Source organism: Mus caroli, unplaced genomic scaffold (genome assembly GCF_978045245.1).
Source record: "Mus caroli unplaced genomic scaffold, Mus_caroli_1 scaffold_1, whole genome shotgun sequence".
NCBI lineage: Eukaryota > Metazoa > Chordata > Mammalia > Rodentia > Muridae > Mus > Mus caroli.
Genome location: NW_028227256.1, coordinates 36,913,627 through 36,939,873, shown reverse-complemented (window position 1 = coordinate 36,939,873; position 26,247 = coordinate 36,913,627). Strand labels below are relative to the sequence as shown.

Below are 26,247 nucleotides of genomic sequence, written 5' to 3'. Positions count from 1 at the left end.
CACACTTATTCTGAAAGCCAGTACTGCAAACACCAAACTTACCAAGAATAAGGTCGACGACAAGCAATGATTGTGCGTCGTGCATGCGTTTGTGTGTGTGTGTGTGTTGGAGCTTTTGAATTTTACTCAGTATTACTATAAAATACTCATTTCCTTAAAAACTGCCAATACATAAAATTATATTTTATTCTGCGCTTCTCTGTACGGCTAACTGGACAACTAGTGTAAGGCTGAAGTGGAACAGAACTGCCCTGCTAATGCCTTCAGAATTGAGATGCCTAAGGGCGAGCCCACAGCGGCGTCCTGTATCAGGGAACTCTTCCATTTCCCCACAGCAGGGAAGGGCCACACACAAATCAAACCCTGCAGGCCTCTCCATCACTTTTTCTTTCTTTGTGCTGGAGACTGAGCTTGGGACCTCTCACATGCAACTGCATACCCCAGCCCTTTAACAATATTCTTAACACCAAGGTTTCACTCAAGCTTGAAACAGAACTAACTGATTTTACACAATACTTACCGCAGGCTTGAGAGGCCGGAATACTTCTTTCTTATCGTCAGGCTTTTTGGCTGCACTTTCCTGGCGTGGCGATGGAGAACCTTCAGACTTTGATGATGCTGGTACGTTCAGGAGAGATAGAAAAAGCAGAGACACAGATAAACCCTCGTCACACACTCTCCACCCCCTCCCCTTCAGTCTAGCTTCTGGCTTCCCCCTGCTGACGTCAGTCGACCCCTCTCCATAGAGTCTGAACTCTGGGCTAAAACAGGGCCAAGGGACATGCTGGCAGCCCTTCTGAGGGAAAGGTTTCCCACTTCCCACTTAAGAACCCACATCTGTTTAATACATGCTTCCAAGTTCTGAGAAGAACTCTGTGAAGGAACTTTTTGACTACTGTCACCAGTAATACATACACACTGACTACAGCACAGCCTCAGAGTTCAAAATGGAAGAAATGTGTTCAAATCCCAGCTGAGGCATTTAGCTAATTCACCTTAGGCAAAGCATTTAATTCCACTCAGCTGTGAAGTGCCTACCATGGCACCCGTGTGCGAAGCACTGAAAATACAGCTTTCTGAGCAACCTTATTGGGACTGCTTATGTCCTCAGCAATCTATGTCAAAGCATCACTTTGTAAAATGCAGCTATATGCAGAGCTGGGCCTCCTTTTACACATGGAGTTCTTCTAATAACAAACTGCAACCATGGCTGTTCCCAGAAAAAGTGTGTAGGAGAGATAGCCTACATCTCACTCTGAAGCGTTCACCGGAGCCGCTCTGAGACCCAGGATGGGAGCCAGGCTGGGATCCTGAGTTGCTGGACCCTGAAGAACTGCCACTGCCTGGCCTGGGGACCAGCTTTTCCACTCTCTCCCAAAGAAGCCGGGGCTCAATACTGCTGTTAGAAAAGGAGAGAACAGTGTCATCCCATCACACTATAGCAGAGACATGCACTGTGGAGGCAGAGAGAAGCCTGCAACAGTAGCTAGCACAGTGCACTGCACACAGCGCACACTGCACAGAGTGCACTGCATACATAGCATGCACTGCAGAGCTCACTGCACACTGAGCACACTATACACACAGCATACTGCACACACAGAGTACACCACACATATATAGCACACAGTGTGCACTGCACACACAGCACATTGCACACATAGTGCACTGCACAAAGAGTATATTGCACACATAGCGCACTGCACACAGAATATACCGCATACACAGCACACACAGCATACTGTACAGAGCATATTGCACATAGAGTGCACTGCACACAGAACACATTGCATACACAGCACACAAAGCACACTGCACAGAGCACAAGGCACTCACAGCATGTTGCACACACAGTGCACTGCATACAGAACACATCACACAGCATACTGCACATACAGCACATTGCACAGAGTACACTCACTGCTCACAGAGCATGCTCCACACAGAGTATGCACTGCACACACAAAGTGCACTCTACACACAGCGCAATGCACATTACAAAGACTGTATTCAGGGCCAGCATCTTCAATATCTTAAACCCAAAAGATGCTGAACAGTATCTTCTTGCTAAAGCACATGAAATCCATGTTACATGTGAAGTGAGATATGACTGTTTACAGCTACAACCACTTCTGTTCTGTCTATAGACCCTACTCTTAATTGGAAATAATTACTCAGAAATTTTTCTGTATCTAGGTTGCCCTCATCCACTATGACAGCTCCCACACCTTGGATACCCACAGTCCACTCTGAGATGCGTGGAGGAAGCAAAGCCAGTGAGGCTTCCTGCCATGGTCAGACCCATAGCACACATACACTGGGAAGAATCTGTGCCCTGGACACTGTCTGTCATAGGAGGGTGTCAGATCTCTCTAGTCACCAGCATTAAAGTGTTGCCTGCAGACTCTGGACTGTCATCCATCTAGGCACTGTACCAACACTGCCAACACCACAGGTCCACTGATGACCAAATTACCAAACACTTAATGATATCTGCAGGGCAACAGTGACAAGTTTTCAGTAAGTGCACACACAGCACATGCCACACCTGAGCAAACGTCAGAGCCACTAACTAACAACACGTGACTCCAGCCACCAAAAAGGTGAAGCTTAATTCATTTTAATTAAGTTAAATTCATACCCAGCCTCATTGGCCAATAGCTACTGCATCAGACAGAGCGACCCTAAAGCTCAGCCATGACATCACCTGGCCAGCATGGTAGTCTATGGCAGCTTGTGAGGGAATACTGACTTGGCTGTGATTTCTTGTAACTCAGTCTAAACCCTCACCATTTCTTCTAGACTAAAAAACTCTCTCAAATTATGTTTCTTAGAACCTGTCCTCAATCCTCCCTTCTCTACCTTTACAGAGAACTATAGTTTACATTTCAAAATTACAATACAAGATTCAAATCTGCTTTTCACTACTGACCAATACGCTGCTGCTGCTGCTGGTGTGTGTGTGTGTGTGTGTGTATGTGTAAAACATGCCACATCTGACTAGAACCTCAGTGCTGGAGGTGCACATTTCTGAAAACAGACAACAGATGACTCTCTGAGAGACTGTGAGCCACGGCACATCTCCTCCTGTCAGTTCTCTTTTTTACCTGGTGGAATTTCTCTGTCCTGCTTGGCTATTTTGCTGTCCACCGCCCTGCAGTGGGGAATCCCGACGGGAGAGGACAGGGGAACGAGAGGTCGTTCTCACGGGAACCTTTAGGTGGGAAACACAGCAGTTAAGACAGACAACAGAAGAACACCACAGCTCCCCCCCCCCAGTCCCCCCTCCTCACAGTACACTTTATAACACAGCCTTCCTCAGTCCGGAATGCCTGCCATGAAGCTAGCTCTTCCCTCTCCCAAGCCTCCCCTGCTCCTGCACGATCCAAACAGCCTGGCCCATCTCTACAGTCCTGTCATGCTGAAGTCATGTTTGGACTGAAGCGGGTGGCAGAGAGCATACAGCAGCACTTCCCTGAGATAGTATGTGAGAATCACAAAAGTAAGCTCAAAGAAACCCAACAATGGTCTACAAACAGATCCGCAGGAAGCAAAGACTGGCAGAGAAGCGAGAAAATATTCAGAGGAAGCAAATTCCAAGTGGAGGAAAAAATAAACTGAGATGTGCCTTTTAATCCTCTTGTACTATTAAGTACCAAACGCTCAACTTTAAAGTAAAAAATCATTGTCTTGTTAATTTTTCCTCATAAGATTTTTTCCTAAATTCTTGATGTCATGCACAGTAATGGAGAGCTTCTGTATAGACTTATAAGTCTACTTATTTAGAAGCATGTTGTTTAAAATTTTTTCCATAAATACTTTTTATTAAACTACGTTTAAAACCAGTCCATGGTAAAAAGCTAACTAACCATTGGCTAATTGTAACTGCTGAGGTGGGAAATGGCTTCCCTCCTGAGAAGTCATTTGAAACTTCTGGCCCTTTAGCCCTGATGAAGTAAGTCACTGTTCCCATCATCACAGCAAACAGTAAGTTTAAATAAAGAGAAAACAGCGCGTCTGTCTGTCTGTCCTTACCCTTGGAGGCACCTCGTCACTGTCTGATCTAGACCAAGCCTTTTGGGTGGGCTCGGGCACCTCCGACTTAGAGTCAGAGCTCTGACTGAGCCCCTCACTGCGGGAAGGTGGACATGGGTCCTGAGAGCGGAGATGGTGGTGTGCGAATTTGGGAGAAGGGTCACTGAAGGAATGGGATCTCGAGACAGGGGAGACATTGTTCTTGAGAGATGCCAGGTGGGACCACTGTACCTTACAAGAAAACAAAACACAAAACATTCAATGCGTTCTGCATACAACTAGCTTTTCTGGTCAACACTAAATCCCAAACAGGAGGTAGCAGAAGTGGGTGTGAGTCGGGGAGGCATAGTGTCAAGCATGGAGCAGCCAATAGGCTCCATGCTGGTGACAGGCAAGAGGAAGAGCAAAGGCACACGCATAGGGGAAAGTGCCCAGACACAAACTGCAGACAGCAGTGAACAGGGGCATGCATGCACAGACCCCCGAGGGGAGAGTGGTACATGCATGTCCACGTCAGCACAGAGAGCTGGGGACCACATGACAGAGACACTGCTCATCAGCAAACCTCCCACCACCTCAGAACCCTGGGTCTGAGACTCTTACTGACGGGACATATTTGTGCGTGCACACACTTCCTATTATGGGACTGTAGCAGAGAAACTTAACAACAGCCAACTTTTCAAGTATACCAATATTATTTTTTCTCCCAATCTTAAAATGTTTTAAACCTAGCTGAGTTTACACTCCTAGTTATGAGAAAAGTGGGATTAACATTTCTTTACCAAAATATCCAGTACCAAGAAAGCCCAGGCTGACCAGCATCAAGATACTCTGGGCTGACCAGTAGGAACATGCCTTTGAAATGAAAACTCAAGAACATGACAATTTGCCAAGTGAATTTCTGCAGTCACTTTTAAAAACATTCTCTCAAAAACCTAGAACTATTTTGGTACGAGGTACCTGTAGCTCCCTGTTGGAGAATAACCAACCACCCAGGCAGTTCCGGAAGCTGTAACCCAGCGCTGACTAATCCATGCGTCTTGCCTGGCTTGCCTGGCTTCTGCAGGTGAAAGCGGCCGTTAAGACCCAGTGCACAGTCTCTGTGGCTCACAGGCAGATCCAAAGAATCCTAGCTTTGGTACAATCCCATTCTACTAAAACATCTTAAGTGTTCACTGGGAAAGCAACCAAAAGGATGTGTCACCAAATAACGCTAAGTGGGACTCAGCACTAGGAGCCACGCGAGTTTCCCTCCTGCAGGCGAAAGCCTGGGGCAAGAACACTCTGCAGAGGAGGAAGAGAGGCTGGCGGTCTCATCTCCTCAAACAGAGGCTTCTCGAGTCTGCTGCTCAGAGGCAAGTTTGCCCTTGTGTTGGGTTTAACTCTCAGGACACACGAGCTTCTCACCAGGAAACAGGCACTAAGTAGAGCAGCAAGTGGCGCCTGGCCCTTCCCCCACTGCCTCTGCTGGCATTCTCTGGTGTAGCTCTCTGAAGCTCTCAGCTGCTGTATCTGCATAAACCCCACCCCCTGTACCTCAGATTTGCTCAGCTCAACCATCCCCCAGGAGGGTTGGTTACTGCAGAACATATTCAAATTCTCATGTGACTGCATCTGTCACAGAAGGGCCATTTCTTCTCAAAACCACCAACTCTTTTCCTAGGTGGCATGCAAACACCAGGGCCAAGTACAGAAAGCTCAGAGAAGTGTGTGAGGCAGAGAGAGCAGCATGGAGGAGTGCCTACACACCCTCAGGGGATGGGTGTGTCTGCCACCTACTGTCCTTTCTAGACAAGGCTGCTGCTTCTCTTCTGAGTACTCAGACAAGACAGACTCTGGGACAGGCTGAAGGAAAAGTCATAAACTCTGTCCTAATCTCCTACAGGAAATCAATATTCAACCCACTAGGCATAACCTGTTTTCAATCTTGACAGGTTTGAGAATCTGGTTTTATATTTAAAAACAACAACAAACAAACAAAAACAAAAACCTTTTCCCAGGAAATTTACACATTCAGCCAAATAAATAGAAGCCTGCACAGAACTGCAAGGCCACCTTCAGCTTTCCAAAGGTCCTTCAGAGAGCTGGGACCACAGACATAAAGTACTTACTTCAAAACGTTCAGGTTAAAAGTTCTCTTCTAACCTGCTTATACAATAAAACCAACGTTCTAAAAATATAATTTAAAAAAGTATTTAAGAGGAAGGAGGGACTTCACATCTGAGTTAAGGAGGGGGAAATAAAAGTATGGACTGGAGATAGTCATAATGAGTTCAATAAAAATCTTAGACAACAAAACAAACAAACGGCAAGCCTCCTCTCCCTACGCGGAATGCACGCCTCCGTTCACTGCAGCTGTTGAGACAATGGGCTACACGTGGCACAGGGAGCTACTGCTGCTACCTGTGGCTCCGCTGGTCTCTGCAGGGCAGGGTGCACAGACTCGGAGTTGCCATTGGAAAAAGACTCTGACCGGGAAGGCACGGGTGGCTCCAGTCCTCTGCCCGTTTGCTTAGCCTGGGCCTCAGGGGAGCTGTGGTTAGTCTTTCTAAATCTATCTTCCACCTGCGTCAGAGAATTAGAAGACACGGCTCCGTGTTAGTAGGAAAGGAGAGATGAGGAACATGTAAGAGCAAGACAACTGAGAGGAAATGTGTTCTATTCGGCTCTGAGAAGAGAGGCAGCTAGCTGCACAGTGGCGGTGCTGAGCAGGGCTAAGATTTGGTAGAGGACTTTTAAAAACTATGAAAGTGAAAATGAAGCAAAGCAGCGTCTAGACTATCCTCAGCACCTAGCGCTTCCTTACTCTATCAAGAACAGAGTTTGTCCTGGACTCTCCTCCCTGTCTGTGAGGGAGGATGTAGAAGGGAGCCATCTGCAGGCCAGAACGCCACAGTGCTCCTGGACGCACCCACATCCTTCTGTCTAGCCCAGAGAGGACCACTTGCCGCATCCTTATGGGAGGCTCTGGTCATCCAAACACCACTGATCCAGTAAGAAATCAGGCTAAAAGTCCACTGCCTCCTCATGCTAGTCTTAAACAAGACTGACATTTCTCTCATTCACATGGTAAAGACTAACAGTGCCAGGTACTTGTGTGTGTGTGTGTGTGTGTGTGTGTGTAGTTTTCTTCTGATTTCTCTAGCATTTGTTAACCAAGAAATCCATGCAGAAAACAGAGGTGAAGTCCTGCAGTACAGCTCAGTACAGACAGTCATCAGGGGGCGCCTAGCTCTCTCAGGACCAGTCTGTAAGCAATAGGGAAAGCAGGTACCTCCCGAGCTCTGTCAGCAGGGTCATAGTGAGGCTTGGGCTCTGGAGCATGAAAGCTCGGTTTGCTCCTGTCCTGCTGCTGCGGGGGCGGCGGCTGCTGCTGTGCGTGCGGCCTCCTGTGGTCGTGCTGTAGAGACAGGAGATATGCTTGTTCTTGTTGCAACTGCCTCTGGAGCCTCTCTGCCTGCCGGTGCTCCTCCATCTCCCGCCATCGGCACTCCTTGGAGAGGGAGAGGGTGACACTGAATCTGGGGACCGTGGCGAGTTCACCTCCTCTCTGGATCCCTTCTTGACTTTTGTTTTTTAAAATAGCACTTCCCCCATTGTTTAAGAGCAAGGCAAAATGGCTGGGATTTTAAATAGCATGTTACCTGTGTAAAATGTGACAGCATTTGCTAACTGTAACATCATTGCGGAGTAAAGGAATTCAATTAAACATCAGATACAGTGGTATATATACACACACACTCAGCAAAAAAATCCCACAGCATGCACTGTGAACCTGATACCTCCGGCATTTTCACATTCACTGAATGCCAAGTTCTGTTTAAGAGTTGACAGGCATTTACCAAACAAGGAGCTAACTTACTATTGGGAAATAAACTAAGGGCAGTTTACACTGTGCTTGATAGCATGACCAGAGGACAGCTTCACTGGAACCTGGCTGCCACAGTGAGACCAAAAAAGTTTGACTGTCACTACATCTGGCCAACTTAGGGAAGGGACAACGGCCCTGTGGTATGGAACGGGACAGAGGCGGGGCGTTACCAGTAACATGGCCTGCTCCTGGAGCAGCTGCTGCTGCAGGATCTCCAGGTGCCGCTGCTCCTCCTCTAGTTGCCGCCTGATGTACTCCTGTCACACAGAAATTACCCAGCAGTCAGTACATCCAGGAGGGAAGCGACTGAGTCCCCTGTGTGGATAACCGGCACTCCAGAAGCTCGGCAGCAAGCTCGCCGAGGACTGGACTCCTTAGTGAAGACAACCTGCTGCTGAGGGTGTTTGCAAAGGCTCCAAGCTGGGCAGGAAGCTGTAAGTAGTCTAGCTTAGTGGCATGAAGCACGCGGCGGTGTTCAAGCACTGCTGCTATTACACTCTCATCACATCCAATACGGAACTTTAAGGAGGCTAGCTTCCTCATAAGGACAACAGACACCACAGAAATGGGAAGGCATCATTTTAAATAAGCACAAACCAGCAATTTTTAAAAACTGACACCCAAATCTGTTTAAGATAAAAATAAAAAACCCCAAATCCCAAACCAACCAAACAGGATTTGTGCTTTTGCTAATGACTCCAAAGGTTCCTGGAATAATGGCTACAGTCGGAAGATGTGGTCAGGAGTCATGGACTATGGGCGCTTCTCTACAGGTAAACTGGCCAAGCCCATGCTGGTGAGCTTGTGTGTCTGTGTAGTGTGCACAGGCACAAGTGCAGGGGCAGACTGATGACATGACAGCAGGAGAGAACGACCACTGAGTCACAATGGAGATGGTAACCTCGTACAGAGCACAGCAGAGGTTTCAGCTCCAGTGCTGGGGATGGGTAAGTGAGAGGTGAGAACACACAACCCTGCAGTTACACAATTCCTATTAGTACACAGGCATCAGGAAACCCTAACCCAAGTCCATCAGAGACAAGCCGCAGCACCTGCTGCATACTTTCAGCCCCACATTAAGCAGGAGGACCTACTTGTCCTAGCAGGGGAGCAATGGACTGGCATGTGGGAGAACTGTCCCATGGAGGTGGCTTCTGTGTCTATAGTGAGTGCCTCCTCCTGACCACCCCATTTCATGGCACATGCCCTAAAGTAAAAAGAGCCAAAGATGCGTCTGACCAGATGTTTGAGTTAACCAATAGTTCTGGTCAGAATACCAGACAACAGAGAAACAGTGGCCTGCAAACACTCAGAACACCACATCTTATAAACCACACCAAACACCCAAAGCCAAGTCCCTTTAGCTTACACCGGACATGCCAAGAGCACGCTAAGGCATCAAGTGGCTTTGTGACAGACACATGGCCTTAGCTGAGAAAAGAAATCTGTGTCTCAGAGCATTTCTTTTTTGAAAATAACAGAATTTTTGAGCTTGAAAGATCAAGTTACTATAAACATGTTTTCTGACTTTAAAATGCAAGAATACTGGGGAAAATCAGATGCTATGCAAACCACAAAAATCTCATCATGCAATGTACAGAGAATACAGCATATACATGCTTTCGTGGGAATGTATCACGCACCACAGCAAGGGAATATTTACAAAAATAAATAAATAAGTGAATAAAAAAATAAAAAGCAGAGTAAAACAACCAATTTTAAGAAATACTAAAAGTGCAGGGTACTTGCTATTCACATCTTTTTCAAGGTTCTTTCATATTTTTATATTTATGAGTGTTTTGCCTGAGTGTATGTTTGTATACTATGTGTATGCATTGCTGGAAGAGACCAGGAAAGGGCACTGGATCCCTAGAACTGAAGTTATAGATGGTTGTAGGAAGCCATGTGGGGGCTGGGAACTGAACCCCAGTCCTCTGGAAGAGCACCCAGTGCTCTTAACTGCTGAGCCATCTCTCCAGCTCTATTCACAAAATCTTAAGAACTAAAATGCCACCATCAAGTTTCTTGTCACAATCAAACTTGGAATCATGCCTGGGTGACTTCCAACAAGTAGCAGGTAGCATTTTCACAGATTTGTAGCCGCCAGGTATAAGCACCATAAAAACATTAGTAACTAACTACATAAACAAATAAGCCCTACTGTTAGGGCCAAGAAAGAAGTAGATGATAACAGGTAAGCTATACCACGGAGATTCTAGGAACATGGGTTCATGTGCAGACCCAGGCTTAGACACACAAGATCCAGGAGGAGTGTCAAGGCCAGTAGCTGGATCACTATGTTTGGAAGATAAAATCATGTTTGTTAGTATTTTAAATATGAACTCCAATTCAAAATGGCTTTCATTCATTGACTTTCTTCCTTCTTCAAAGCTCAAAGCACAGATTGACCAATTCAAAGGTAGGAAAGCCATATAAACTAAGGAAAGTTATTTTCTGTTTGTATAAGTAATCTAAGATTCACAAATAAGCTCCGCAAGGCAATAATAAAAGAACAAGTATACAAAACCGGTTTTTGTACTGTAAACAATACAAACAATCTTCAAAGCTACACTTAGACTACAGTACTCACTCAGCCAGGAGATACGTCAGGCATTTATCAATAGTTTTCTTAAAGTTGGTTTTGAATTTCCCTGTCTGAAAGTTAACCTCACCCAGATATTTGGAGCTCAAAGGATGTAAGCCAAGCCTGTGAATGTATATTCAGACCCCTGTCACATTGTCAGCCTCTTCAAGACTCAAAGGGTCTCTCTCTACACTGTAACAATTTTTTATTCTTTTTGAAGATAAAGAGTCAAGTCATTGGAGTCTTCAGCTCGTCTAGATACCTAACCTCTGAGCATGCACGCGTAAACATTTGGTCCCCGGGACCCAGCTCCATGGTTAGAGGCCACGGATACCTGGGTCGACATTCTTGAAAGCTCACCTGTTCCCTCTCCACTCTCCTCTTCTCTTCTTCTGCCCGTCTCCTCTCTTCCTCTTCTTTACGCCGCCTTTCCAGTTCCTCCAGGCGCCTCTTCTCCTCTTGTTCACGCCGCCGCTGCTCACGCTCCTGCTGCCTCCTGGCTTCCCGCTCTCTTCTTTGTTGCTGCAGAAGGAGAACTGTGTCGTTACCAGGAATCTACAGCTGTGGCTCTCAGGAGGTTTGCTGACGGCGATAAGCAGGGTGGATGAGGTGAGTTCTGGACCCTAGCTGTACTGGTCAGTTATTTCTGCATCTCCCTGCAGCTTCCCCATAAACCGGCCCAAGGTATAATGCTTCTGTGGATCCTTGCAGGGTTTGTCTTCCACTTTGAAAGCAAGCATCATCAGTACCCACTGCAGGGCTCAGAGGTCAGCAAATCTGTCAGTCATGGGCATCACTAACTATCTAGGACCCTTAAATCAGAACAAAAAGAAGAGATGAATAAAGGGGAGAAGAAAGGACAAAGGAAGATAAATATCTGAAAAATGAGAAATATGCAGGAGAAAACAACAAAAAGAAATGAAAATCAGCAGAAGAAAGCAAGAGCCACCATTGCTGCTAGGAATACATCAAAGCTACCAATGGGGAAGTGTGAATACTGCTGTCCCGGGCTTTGTTTCAAACACTGAACCTTTAAAGCTAGTTGGTGTTCCTGGTATGGTCCCACTTTAAAACCCTCCTCCCTACTGTACAGAACACAACAGGCTCAGAAAAATGAACTGGCCTGTCTAGTGTCTCCACCCAAAAAGCCTGTCGGAATGGTTATTCCACCTGTAAGGCCTTTTCCAGCTGCATGTAGCCTAGCACCCCCACTGATAGAGAGTACACCCAACTCAGAGACTCAGCCTGCTCTAGACATGGGCACAGCACACAACAGCTCCTCTAGCTGACTGTCCATGCACGACGACACACCATCTGTCAGTACAGGACATCCACGCCATGGAGTCTAAGCTTTGTCAGTTCTTTCCATGAATGCGAGAGATGCTAGAGTCTCTAACAAGCACTGAACAGTATATGGCCACTAGTCACACCCCACCACTGGGCGCCTACACTGGAGCTTGCATGGATAAGGAAGCAGGTCCACTAATGGCTACTGCACTGGATAGCACCTCTACAGCTGACTCACCCTCCCAGAAAGAGAAAAGTGGTACAGTTCACAAGCCCTCTCACACAGAGGCTAACCACAGGACTTCAAAGTGAATAAAAACAGTGTATCAGAAGTTTATAATGGGTTACAATATAAGGATTAGTAAGAGCTGAGTACCCGTTCTGAATTCTCTCCACAACACTCGTGTTTTCTGAAGTAGCAATGATTTCCTGGAAGCACAAGAAATGTCCTGTGTACATGGTGCCTGGGCAGGGCAGGGAGAGGCTCACCCTTGCCACACATCCCCTGCTGTTTGTTAGCCCGCCTTTAGAGCTTTTAAAAAATCTTAGAAAAAAGAAATCTCTGACTACACATGAATGTTCCAAATCCAATGAAAAGCGGGCAAATGTGTAGTGAAATATTCACCAGCCAGGAGGTCCCACATACCTACCGCGCTCTGCCAGCCTTCTGGCCGTAGCTCAGGTGTGTGTGTGTGTGTGTGTGTGTGTGTGTGTGTGTGTGTGGAGGGCAGGGGGGGGGGAACAGAGGGCTAATCCTGCCCTCTGTCTTTTTGGCTCAGATCTAATGCAGAGCTCCATGTCCACAATTTCCAGAGATATAATACCTTTATCCTTTCCTATAAACTAGGTACAAAAACCCACATGTACTGGCTAGTTTTGTGTCAACTTAACACAGCTGGAGTTATCACAGAGAAAGGAGCTTCAGTTGAAGAAATGTCTCCATGAGATCCAACTGTAAGGCATTTTCTCAATTAGTGATCAAGGGGGAAAGGCCCCTTTTGAGTGGGACCATCCCTGGGCTGGTAGTCTTAGTTCTAGAGAACAGGCTGAGCAAGCCAGAGGAAGCAAGCCAGTAAAGAACATCCCTTCATGGTCTCTGCATCAGCTCCTGCTTTCTGACCTGCTTGAGTTCCAGTCCTATCTTCCTTTGGTGATGAACAGCAGCATGGAAGTGTAAGCCAAATAAACCCTTTCCTCCCCAACTTGCATCTTGGTCATGTTTGTGCAGGAATAGAAACCCTGACTAAGACAGCACATTTCTCCTACCACAGGTCTCCATGAACAAGCTAGCAAAACTGAAAGAAACTCAAGACTCATACTTAAAATGAACATCTGGAGCGTTTTCCCTTCACAGTAAATGAAGCTGCAGCCTATCACATTCCCTACACAGCAACAAGAAAACCTTGCCAGGACACTGCGTGTAATATGCAACAGCTAAGAACATGATCATTCTTCTAACTCAGAATAACAATTACTGAATTTTTGCCAAGTGGGAAAAAGCAGTTTCAAGTATAAGTTATTTAATTCCACTATATATTCCTGGTTGGATACCATTTCCAAAGGAAAACGTCTTTTGCCTTTTTTGGTTATCTACACTGTGGTACAAATAGATCAAGATGCCTTCTAGGAAGTGTGAGGCTGGTGTGTGGGAATGGTCTCTGATCTGTTACACTTTAAAGTCTGGCACCTGTGAGTTTCTCCTTCAAGGGTCCACCCAGGCAGAAGACACAGGCTGATGGAACTCTGAGAGCATCCGTGTCAGCGCTGAAGTCAGTTGACAACGCAGGGCCACTGCAGAAGGGACTGTCTTGTATGCTGTCTGCGAAGGACCCTCCTTAGGGTTAGAGAAAACTGGTGAACGGAAAACTGGTCACTCTCATGGAGTATTACCCCACTCCATGGCCAGTAACAGCTCACAGCCTGACCAGTTCCTACGGTTGTATGATCTTTGCACTGGACAGGGGTCTCAAAGTCTGGGGAAAGACTGTCGAAGAGAGAGAGCATTTGTAACGTGTGTTGCTGCGGTAGTGTGTGACTGTGAGCATGTCAAAAGAACATGTAAGAACTTCTAAAAGGTTCTTATAAACAAGACCACAGTCTGGAAGCAGCCGAGCCCTGCTGACTGGACAGTCAAGGCCTTGGCTGAGGGGATCCAGCTCCGGGGCCCTGGAGACATTGCCTAACATTACAGCTGGAGCCGTGAGAAGGCAGCACCAAGCCAACAGGGATCCCCGAGGTCGAAGCTAGTGCAATGGCAAGAGAGGAAGGGGCTCCCACTCCTCTGCAATGTGTGCAAGCCCTCAGGAAAATCTTCTGAGGCAAAGGAGTTCAAATTTTCCCTCCTAAACACACAAAACACAACAGATATGTGGCGGCTCGGTCATTCTTCCTGAGAAACTGCCTGATGCTAACCAAAGCTGAACATTAGTGCTAACCTTACTTCCTAACAAAATGTTCTTTTCTCTTACTTCTCTCCGTTTTAAATTTATTCATTTCTATCCACATCTCTGAACTGGAGTATCATCTCCGTGTCTCCTGATGAGAGGAAGGAGAAGAAAGAACTTCACTGGGCACAGGTTCACGGACACAATCCCCGGCACAAAGCCACAGCTCAGACAAAAGGAGGAGCACAGAGTAGAGATTACTTTCTTTAATACCCACAGAAAGAACAGGACAGGGAAGAGTGGGTTTCCTACTGCAGAGCTCGTCAACAGGAAGAGGAACACGCAGCAGCGAAAGGCGCTAGCAGCTTTAGGGCAAAGACTAGGCTGCAGGAGCTCAGCACGTTCTGTGTCTTCCCAGGACCAGGAGAAAGGCAGGAAGCAAACAGTTCAACCTCAGCAAAACCAGAGATCAGACCGCAGGGCGTCTCTGTGGATGCTCTTGGAGCAGCCAAGAGCAGTCACCTGTGCGTAAGAGCTGCGAGGCTGGCCCATCACTACAGTGTGACTGAGAGCTGGGTTTATCTCCCCTGGGGTTTTGTCTCTTCAATAAGCATTCACTGCTCGTTTGTGTTTGACCTAATGTCCAGGATTCCTAGGTAAATCCTTTTGGAATGTACAAACACTCCTAGCTTCCACCAACCTACAGATTAAGAGGTCATCAACACCTGGGTGTGGAACAGGATCCCCTTGCTTCACTAAATAATGCCTATACACACACACACACACACACACACACTCACACACACACCTCATGAGAAGTGTCTTCACCTACAGCTGTCCTTGTGAAAACTGCAACTTCATAAGACTGTTATCATGTGGGACTGGGGTATCTGGGGTAAAATGAACTGTTCCTAGCCATTATCATTCAAATCTGGCATCAGAGCAAACTCTTTAGTATTCCCTTGGAGGCAAAAATTGCATCTGTGCGTCCATAGAAAGCACAAGAGCAAAACATAAGCACTTCTGAAAGATGAAGGACCTCCATAATGAATGAAGAGGACACACCTAGCTGCAGCAAGAAGTTTTATGGCAAGTGCCAAAGGGGAACTCCTAGATCACGGTTTCCCTTCCTCCTGATTTTTAAGCATCTTATGCTGGTGTACTGAAAGAAAGTCATTTAGGCTTTGGGTTGCTCTCATTTTAATTACATTTATTCAGGGTGCAATGTGAACAGCATGCTGCCACAACATACTCATGAGGTCAGAGGATGACCTGCCGGAGTCTGATTTCTCCTTCTGTCGGGTGGGTCCCAGGGAATGAACTCAGGTCAGACTCAGTGGCCCAGGTTTTCGTTTTTTAATACTCAGGCATCTTGTGAGGCTGAGAATCATCACCTACACTGTTCATAGCAAGAATTCCAAACTGCCCGACTTGCCTGTTATTGAAATGGCTACAAAGCACTTAACCTCAAAGATTCCCAAATGACCGCTCTGGAACCTGGGGTACAAACAACACTCAGAGCTACCTCCAATTAAGGAAAACCAGCCTCTAGAGTCAAGGAAATTTCCTTTTAATTTCCAATTAAGGAAAAGGCCTCCAAGATCCCAACAAGGGGATCTGTTTGTGAGGTACACTTGCTGTCCCAGTGCCTAGCTCTGTCTGTTTTTTTTTTGTTTTTTTTTTTTTTTTTTTTTTTTGGTTTTTGAGACAGGGTTTCTCTGTGTAGCCCTGGCTGTCCTGGCACTCACTTTGTAGACCAGGCTGGCCTCGAACTCAGAAATCTGCCTGCCTCTGCCTCCCGAGTGCTGGGATTAAAGGCGTGTGCCACCACGCCCGGTGCTCTGTCTGTTTTTAAGGGTTGATTTTTACTGTTTGAGAACTTCACAATCCATATAATATGTTTTGATGAAATCCATCCCTTGCTCTCGTTTCCCTAACACTGTCCTCCTTTCTTGTCTTTTTTAGATTTACTTTACATTTAGCAAGTGAGTTAAGTTTAGCCTGCAGGTATGTATATATATATATATATATATATATATATATATATATATATATGTGTGTGTGTGTGTGTAACCATGTGCTTGGTGCCCATGAAGTCAATTGTGGTTGTGAGCTGCACGTGGGTGCTGAGAACCAGACCTGAGGTCCTCTGCAGGAGCAGGCGCTCTTAGCACACACACACCCCCTCCCAGCATCTCTCCAGCTGCTCCTCTGTGCTTAAGGAAAGCGACAGCGACAGCAAAGGTGATCCTGAGGTGAATATTAATTAGCAGGTCAGTGAGAAGGTGTGAAGCAAATATCTCTAGCTCGCAGGGCATCTTTCTCAGGCCTCACCCCACAGATGCTAGCTGCCACCTACCGCAGCCTGAAAGCCACCCTCACCACCTGAGCTACAAACAAACTCTGACGATCTAGTCCCTAAGACAATCCAGGGTAACCTTTGCACCTGCTTGGGCAGTGCAGTCCATCCCAGGAACACAGTAACAGACATGGCCAGAGCCTCCTGTCTCTTACCTCAAGTCAGAATCAAGCCCATTCCAGTTTTCTGCTCTGGTCACAGAACAGTGAGAATAATCTTACATATTGTAGAAATGATTTTGCAACAAGTACATTTTAAAAGTTCTACACTCAGTGATTTTCCCCCTAAAGTCCTAACTGAATGTTATTTCCATGATCTCCCGCAGTGAGGCACACTGGCTTTCCAAGCAGCACACTGATCCTCAGACTAATCAAAGGCACCACTGCCAACATAGGCTATTATGACCTAGGCAACAAGCAGCATGTTTAGCTATTTAAACTAAATCCCACCAGAAATGTCATTACAGGGCTTTATCTTTGATGTTTCTTCTACTAGGAAAAACAGTAAGAAGCAGAAAAAAAGCAAAAAAAAAACCAAAAACACACACACATACACACGTTCAAATCAAATGATGAATGAGAAGTTGTGGGGTTTTGGCATATAAAAAAAAGGCAGTCAAAAAAAGAAAATTAAAAGTTATGATTCTCAAGTGAATTATAGGGAAATAGTACATTTGTGTGATTACAATACAAATAACCTATAAATAATTACATCACCAGTGTTTATAATATAAATGCCTTTCATGAAAATGGAGCAAACTATACCTACCATAAAATACAAGTAACGTTACTATTCTGCTCTCTGAACCCCTTTAAAAAAATGTATTGTGTGCGTGTATGTGAGGGCGTGCACACACACACACACAGCGGGGTCAGAGACAACTTGCTGGAGTTATTCTTTCTCTCTCTACACTACCCGGGACCCAGGAACAAACTCAAGTCGCTGTGCTGGGTGTAAGCATCTTAATCAGTTGAGCAATCTCACTGGCCTGAATGCTTTATTTTAAATCCACCTCAAATGCTAAGGCATTTAGAGAACAATGCTTTTCATATGAAAAAGTCTGAAGTTTCAGAAAAATATAAAACTGGGTCACAAAAGCCAAGAATGGCAAAGAAATGAGGTCAAGTCTAAGTGAGTCAATTTAAGCACATGGAAACATGTCTTGGGCAGTCCTGCTCCTCACGATATGCACATAAACATTGGCAGATCCTCCAGGAACGTGAAGCCATCTAGTGCACAGCCACATATCCCTACAGAAGCTGCAGCAGGATAGGGGCAGACTACCTCCCTACCTATAGTTATTTCCTCAACAAGCTAGCAGGGTGTCTGATGTGAACATGAGTAAGGAAGAGGGAAAAAACCCACAGAACTTCTCTTTTCTACCTCTTCCAGCCGCCGCCTCTGTTCTTTCTGCTGTTCAATCCGCTTCTGCCTCTCAGCCAGCAGCTGCCTCTTATACTCCTCCTGTTCCCGGAGCTGCTGCTCCTGCAGAAGCTGCTGTCTCCGCAGAGCCTCAGACCGCTCCTTGTTCTCCTGCTGCAGTCTCAGGAAATCACGTCGCAGAGTTGACTCTCCAGGCACATTGACGATGGAACTGCAGAGGACAGGGTCTGTCAGGGCTCCACGCATCACCTGGGCCTCGTAGGGTGTGACCCAGTGGGAACACCCAGTTCCCTTCATGGGGCTACTGACTGGGCCCAGGAGTGACCCAAATCAATAAGCCTACAGGATGACTATGCCTACTGCCCCAAAGGCTCACATCATCCTCTATCACTTAGTAATGTCTGAAAATGCAGTCCTAGCAGATAAGCATTCTTGCTTGGGACTCTTCTTTCATGGGACTCTTCTTTCGTGTCTGGTCTTCCTCTGGCCCTCTAGTTTTGCATCATGGCACAGAAGTACTAGCACCCACTGGTCTTAGCATCCCTCCATTCTCATCTGGCCTACACCAAGCCTGCTTTGTTCCCTGACACTATTTTCTATCATCAGAGATGGCAGCAGGCCTCACAGGAGACTTATCTATCGTTTTCTGCATCGGGGGCTGTTCCCCAAGCCTGTATCACGCAGACTGGCAAGACACATCTCCTTAAACCCGTGTCCCTCTTTGAACTTCTATTCCCAACTCATGGCTCCCATGGGTCTCAACACAACCTTCATCTTGGTTTTGTTCTGTACTCAACCTAAGGTAAGGCCAGAGCTAGGACAGCTGTGGGCAAACCTATTACTAAAGTAAAAACGTAAGACAGTAACCCCACTCTTCTTAGCCTCTGCCTGGCTTCACTGCAGTAAAGCAGGCAGAAGACACCGAAGGATGGAGGGCAAAGGCTGGCAACCACATCTGCACGTAGGGAAAAGAAGGCTGTGGGAAAGTTTCTCAGCAGAGGGCCTGCTGGCCTCCGAGCTGCATGCTTCTCTGTGTGGGACTGACTTTTGTCCGGCAGCAGACTTATACCATTTGTGCCTTCTGCAGCAATAAATGCCAAAAGCATTATCTCCTCAACCTCAAACATAAAATGGAATTAAAAACAAAACTAAAAACTAGGCAAGAGTTTGGGAATTGTTCACTAAAAACTAGGCAAGAGTTTGGGAATTGTTCATGACAGAGATCTGTCATGAGGTGAGAAAAATGGCAGACAGGAAGCAAGCCAGTGTTGTCCACTGCTCCACGAAAGCCTCACAGAGTGTGGGCGGGCATCGGGGAAGCCTGGGCTGGCTGGCGTCTGTACCTTGGCTCTCCCTCCTGCTCAGGCACTTCCTCCTCCTCCTCCTCGCTCCCGCTGTACTCGTACTCCGTCTCATCTGAAAAACAAGGCCGAGAGAAACAGGAGAGCTCAGATCCTCACAGATGCCCGTGTAGACCAGCATCCCCAGAGTCAGAACGACCAAAACCAAGATGCAACTTGTGAAAACGGCATGGGGAGAAGCGTGTCTGACCTCCCGTCAAAGGTCAGGAATTCTGAGCTGGCTACACTCCCTACAGAAGAGCTGGTCATTCTCCACTGATAAAATCTGAGAGAGTGTATACAAAAAAACAAAAAAACAAAACAAAACAAAAAAAAACCAAAAAACTCAACAGCATCAGCATATTCACACTCAAGAAAGTATTACACTGATGACAAATATAAACAGATATTGATACATAGATGACAGAAAAAACAGATGTGTTAAAAATTCAGAGATCTCAAATACTGGTCTAGAGAAATCAAGAAGCTAAAGCAAACGCAGCACATGTCAAGAAATAAAGAGCAGCAAAGAAAACACTGAAGCAGACATGGAGAGAGAGGTCACACAAAAGTAGTCACCACATCCAGTTCTCTGAAAAGATCAATAAGATTGACTAACTCCAAGTTAAACTAGTATCATAAAGATGAAAAGCAAATTGTTACCATAGAGCCAATGAAACCCAAAAGATCCTTAGAAAATGCTCTGAAAACTTATATTCCAAACGTTGGCAAGTAAAGAAATGAATAAGATTCTAAATGTCTGCAGTTTACCACAATGAAATCTGTAAGATATGAGCATTTAAATGGGTCCATAACAAGCACTGAGCCTGGGATCAGGGTTAAGAAGTGTAAGACGGGACAGATGCAGGGCAGGTTGTGCCAAATTGTTGAGGATGACCTGACACCAACACTCTCACCACTCCACGCAGAAGAAGGGGAAGATGCTACCAGACTCATCTATGAAGCTAAGATGACCTACCAGCAAACCCAATAAAGACTGAATAAAAGAACATCAAAGGCCAATTTCTCTAAGGAACATTGGGTTTCTTACATTCTCAACAAAATACTTGAAAGCCATATTCAAGATTATGTAAAGACTAGATACCACAACCAAAATGGCTTTATCTCAAGGAAGCAGAGCTGTGGCAGCCCCTCCCCCCCAAATTTTAAGACAAGATGTAAATAAACTCCAGGACAGAGCTCAAAAGGAGGAAACTTGAGCAAGGCGTGGTGGCGCACGCCTTTAATCCCAGCACTCGGAAGGCAGAGGCAGGTCGATTTCTGAGTTCGAGGCCAGCCTGGTCTACAAAGTGAGTGCCAGGACAGCCAGGGGTATACAGAGAAACCCTGTCTCGAAAAACAAAAAAACAAACAAACAAAAAAAGGAGAAAACTTCTGATTCATGGTACACACGGTACACACCCACTCCAGCAGAGGGGAGGATAAGACGGAAGAATCACTGTGAATCTGCAGCTTACACTATAGTGAGGTCCTACTTAAGAAAAAAAATGTCCCAAAGAAAGAAGGAGCACAAAACCTACAGATACACTTCAATAGTAATGGCTATAGTAAAGGCAAACCTATAAACAACACTGTACTAGATGGGGAATAGTGAATATATTCTCTAAAACCTAGAACTAGACACTTATTTGATACAGTGTTTCAAGTCCCACCCAACTAAACAGTAACATGTAAAAGGTATAAAGACAAGAAAGAACTCAAAGTATTGCTAATCTCAGACACTTAAAGACCCTGCAGGATACAGAATTAACATACAAAACTCAGTAGCTTTCCTATATGACAACCACAAACTACAGAGAAAGAAACAACTGTCCAGGAATAAATCTGAGGCAGAACCTACTATGAAGTCATTATGCCACTTGAAAATGACACTGCATAGCAAAATCTTTCTGTGCTTAAAAAAGTAATCTAAAACATACATATGAAACAGAAGACTCTGTGTAGTCAAATCAACCTTCAGGGAAACAAGGTGAATTTCACACGGTTTACCCGGGTGTCAGTGTGCGGTATATGACATAAAGCCAGGCGGAAATCACGAGAGGGGAGGCAGGCTGTTGAGGAGTGTAAGCATCCAGTGGTCTTGCTCTTGCTGTGCAAGTGTGCAGGAAAGCCCAGGACCACAAGACAGGAAGAGGAAAGAGGGTGTTAGGGAGGAAGGACACAGGGGAAGGAGTGGAGCTCAACAGCAGCAGCAGCACTTAAACTGTCAGAATGAAACCTGGTGCTGTAACACAGTCTATGGCCTCTTAATGCTATGGTAGGAAGGCAAACTTAAAGGAGCCTTCATACCTTTCTCGCCTCTCTTCTTTCTGGTCCGGTCTATGTGATCCTTAAGCTGGATTCGAACCTGCCTTTCATTGGGCTGATCCCTTATGAAAGGGTGTTTTAAAAGTTGCTCTGTAGAGGGCCGCTGCATGTAATTCTTCACCAGGCAGCCTTCTATAAAGCTGAAAAATTTCTTTGACCTGTAAGAGAAAGTGAAACATATCGTCAAACTTCTATCACCAAAGTTAAGCCCAAAAATACTAGTGACGAGCCTGAAAACCATTCTGTGACCACAACTGCTGTGCACACTAACAATGTACCGCAGCAGTCACAGTGTCACTGTGGTCACACCTGCAGTGCACACTAACAATGTAGTGCAGCAGTGTCACTGTGGTCACACCTGCAGTGCACCACAAACAACATTATCATACACAGCGACAAAGCAGCCAGGTTTAAAGGAACAGAGTTTAAGTCTACTACTACTCATTGACCATTAAATCATGGAACAGGCAGAGGTACAGGAACAGAGAAAGGCCTTCACTAACGTGGGGGTTGGGGAGGTGCACAGATGACCACAGGTCTCATAACAAACAGAGACGAGCAAGGGGCCTGCCTCTGTTGGCAAACGCAGGGCATCTACGGATGGATGCTTCAGCCAGCCTTACACTGGCTTGAGCTCCATTCATCAGGTCCCAGAGTTTAGTGGACAAAGGCAGAAATGACAGGTTTTACTTTGTGTGTGCACGATGGGGGTGGTGTGGAAGACTCAGCCCTGCCACTGATTGGTACATTTTATAAAACATCACAACTATAGTTGCAACCCACCCTAACCCCCAACAGGATCTTGCTCTATTACCCAGAATGCTTTTAACTCCTACGTTCAAATGGTCCTCCTGCTGTAGTCATAATTGCACGTCTCAGGGCCTGCAAACATGGCCGATGGCCCCAGACACCCTTCATCAATGTTAAAATGTGTTATCAAAGGACTTTAACACATCTTTGCCATTTTAGTAGAAGAATGTGCTGCAACACATTACACGTCAAGGATGTTTAACCCTCCAACGTTCAACACAGCCTTTTCTTCCTATTACGGGGCTTTCGTTGTTGCTTGCTTTTAGTGACGAAGTGAAATACGGTGAATCAAGAACAACAGGAAGAGATCATGCGCCTTAGACTGTTGAAGGCTGCTGACCTTGTAGTACCAAAGTTAGGGTGGCCAGAATTTTATTCCTGAACAAAATGAAACTATAGAGGTAGGGAGAGAAGAAAAGAAAGGCATAGAAAAGGGGAGGGGGTGGGGGAGGGACCGACAGAGTGGGGGAGGGAGGAAGAGAGGGGGAGGTGGGGCTTACCATTTTTTTGACTTCAGCCTGGGAGGAGGGTTTCTGGGGATGAGAAACAGCGCTCTCATTGGATGCATGTCACAGAGAGCTGGGAAAGGAGATGGCGGTGTCAGTAAGGCTTACTCCCCTGACCACTGGGGTTCATGTACAAACAACTTCATTCACAAATAATTGCCATAAATATGCCAAGCAGCTAAGATATCTAGTTATAAACCCTAGGCCATAACTTGAATTTACCATGTAAAAACAATAAAATAGAAGCAGACCAAAAATACACAACTTTAAATTGACACTGCAAAGTTTTCATAAATCAAAGATAAATATTAACTCAAATTCAAAAGGAGAAAAATTTAAGTTTTTAAATCACCTTTAAAATTATCATGAAAATGGCTGTGTTTATAAGGTTGGTCTAAGGATCAGAACAGCTTGGTAAAGGCCTTCAGTGTTTCAAAAGAAAGCAATGCTTAAATGCAGCGCGCACATTCAGAGCCCCGATACAGTGCTGTCTGTGACTCCAGCTTGTGCGGCGGGAGGAGAGAGGAAAGCTGAGTGTCACCAAAGGTGCTGACCTCTGTGCAGTTACTGTCTGTTTACGTAACTCACTCCAAGAAAGGGGAGTTCAGCAGACGTACACACTGGCCTGGCACAGTAGATGAGGCACATGCTTATAGTATTCTTGTAAGGCATCTGGGAATGGGGACCAGACCAGCAGACACTAGTTTCCCAGTGAAGAGAATCTAGGACAAATGACCCAGCAATATGTCCCTGTCTCAATACCATTTAAGGAAACATGAGGGACACAGTACTCACGGTGGACACCCACTTCTGCACGGTAACTGATTCTTAACTGTCAGTACCATTTCAGTCTCTCGGTAACTATTTCTTCCCAACTCTGTACGAGGCAGCATACAGTGTCTGCACACACCTTCCTTAGCAGGCCAGGAGAAATGCCGAGCGTGTTTTCCTTATTTTTTTCTACACTTCTATCACAACTCCAATCAAAGATCAATTTTATGACTGATCAATCTACTGAATTAACCCAAGGAAAAACAAACTCAAACCTTCACAGAAGACTCCGTAAATAGCATCTCAATTTGTAAATTCAAAATAAATAGAATTTCAAAGATGAGGGACCCCTTGCAATCAGTATTCTTTAAGTGCAAAGAAAAAAGAGCTCTTATTAATTTCAGATGTTGCATATGAATAGGCTGTAGACCCAGGGCGCTCCAAAAGGGAAACTGGTTACTGAGAGATCCCTGGGCACCTGCAGCCTCCCCGATGGTGGGTTTCTCATCCAATCGCTCAGCCATGCCTGGTTCTGCCCAGTGTCCTTGGGTTCTTACAGGCAATCACTTCATATAGAACAAATGAGCTCAGAAGGAAGGAAGATACTCACGGGGGGCCCCTTCAGCCATCTCGATGGCTGTGATGCCACAGGACCAGAGGTCACTCTGCAAAAACAAACGAGAATGTTCCAGATGCCTAGTTGTATTTCTGGACAGTCACACAAATGGAATAAAAGCATCCTTCCGGTAAAAAACAAAAACAAAACAAATCTTGCTAGGACGTTATTATCTTTCCAGCCCTAGGGATTAGATCACTTTTATTTACTTAAGCATGATATTATTCTGATAATTCATATTTTTATGTATGTATTAAGGAGTAGAAAAATGAGTCTGTAATACATATTTAAATAATTCAAATTAAAAGAAAATCTTGGTGTAGCAATGATTTAAATTAATTCTCACTAATGAATATTGACAACAAATACTGAAATACACGGGGAACAGTTAAACTATGAACTCAATTTTAACACTACTAACAGGAACAACAACCACTAAAGCAGAAGTTTTGTTTTTATTGACAAATAAAACAGTAGTACAGTCAAGCTGAATCAGATAATGAAATAAGAGTTTTATGCCTGGATAAAAAGGTGCACTATGGTTTCAAGTCCCTAGAGGTCACTCTATAATCACTTCAATTTATTTGTTTAACTAAGAGAAGTTACTCTTTACACAAAAATGCCCGGCAAGGGGGTGGGTGTTCTTACTCTGTAGTCGTAAGTGGCGTCTGGGTTCTCATCACAGGCGATGACCTCTGGAGCCATCCAGTAGGGTGTGCCTATGAACGTATTTCTCCGTCCAACCGTCCTGTCCAGCTGAGCGCTTACACCAAAATCAACTACGGAACAAAAAGCAAGAAAAAGTGAAGCGCAATTAACAAAGAAGAAGAGAGTCTATGAGGAACGGCCACAGGCGGCTTGGTTCTGTCAGCTGCAAGCCATTCTGGGGGCAGCGCTGGGAAGGACTGAACCTCCCCCTCCACTCTCAGAGCAGCAATGTTAAATCTGCATCGCAAGAGCCTGGGCCAGTCCAGAAGAGCCAGGAGGCCAGCCTGGCCTGCTGAGGGATGGGCAAAGGGATTACTGCGGGGCTGGGCAGCTAACACACAGCACTGTGCTAAATAAAGAGACTCACAAATGCAGAGTGGGCAGTGAGACCGTTCAGTAGATGAAGAGACTTAGAGGAACCCACTGTACAACTGAGGACCTGAGGTCAGTCCATGGAGCATACATGAAGATGGATCAGACTTCACAGTTGTTCCCTGACATTATGTGTTCTGGCACTTGCAACCACACACACATACACACACACACACACACACACACGTAGACAGACAGACCACACACACACACACAAGGCCTCCGGATGTGAGTTGCCCTGTCAGAGTGACTTCTACTTTCCGAGAATTGAATGATGATGTTGGCTGGAAGAAAGCCATGGATGGAGGGAGGCAGGGGCAGCAGAAAGCACACACTGGATGTATACACATCAGCATATGCCACCATCATCACAGCCCACAGGCCACCATGAGCCCAGCAGGAGGGCATGCAGCTCACACTAATGTCTACAAAACACTAGACAATAGGCAGGGGTCACACACTCCATGTCTGTGTCCAGAACAAGTTCAGGAAACCGTTGGCTTCCTTGTTGATTGTTCCTCAACACACAGAGGACAAATCCAGGACCAAAAGCCTGATTAAGCTTTCCAGCACCTTGGCCAGGAAAGACTGAGGGTATAATTCTCGTGGCATGAGGTCAGGGCATGGAAACACCAGAGCAAGGACAGCATGAGTGTCCCAGCTTAGCCCCACGAGACTTTCCACATGGGCAGAGCACTGCAGATAACCAGGCAGCAGAGGCACTGCAGAAGGGTGCAGTGAGCTAGGCATTAAGGAGCAGCTTCTATGGCTCAGACTTTTGGAAGAAAAGAAGAGCAGCAGACTGCTGGGTGTCCAAAGGAAAAACAACATGACCCTTTAATAGAAAAAGTTAGTGTTGGTTGTGTTTAAAATGTAAGAGCATAAAAATAAAA

General features: G+C 45.7%; 1 protein-coding gene across 29 annotated transcripts in view; it reads right to left on the bottom strand.

Moving 5' to 3' along the window:
* Nucleotides 1-26,247, bottom strand: part of Map4k4 (mitogen-activated protein kinase kinase kinase kinase 4) — a 124,061-nt gene that overhangs the window by 17,801 nt on the left and 80,013 nt on the right. For 2 of the 29 annotated variants that reach the window (XM_029480914.2, XM_029480924.2), the window contains exons 7-20: nt 24,923-25,053; nt 24,269-24,323; nt 22,882-22,960; nt 21,554-21,729; nt 19,247-19,319; nt 17,904-18,114; nt 10,851-11,012; nt 8,077-8,163; nt 7,310-7,528; nt 6,439-6,600; nt 4,036-4,266; nt 3,108-3,214; nt 1,248-1,399; nt 521-618 (exon numbers count right to left, since the gene is read on the bottom strand). In XM_029480914.2, coding sequence (XP_029336774.1) covers nt 521-618; nt 1,248-1,399; nt 3,108-3,214; nt 4,036-4,266; nt 6,439-6,600; nt 7,310-7,528; nt 8,077-8,163; nt 10,851-11,012; nt 17,904-18,114; nt 19,247-19,319; nt 21,554-21,729; nt 22,882-22,960; nt 24,269-24,323; nt 24,923-25,053 — 1,943 coding nt within the window. The remainder of the gene's footprint in view (nt 1-520; nt 619-1,247; nt 1,400-3,107; nt 3,215-4,035; nt 4,267-6,438; nt 6,601-7,309; nt 7,529-8,076; nt 8,164-10,850; nt 11,013-17,903; nt 18,115-19,246; nt 19,320-21,553; nt 21,730-22,881; nt 22,961-24,268; nt 24,324-24,922; nt 25,054-26,247) is intronic. The other 27 variants (XM_085836659.1, XM_085836684.1, XM_029480943.2 and 24 more) reach the window with 15 other exon arrangements.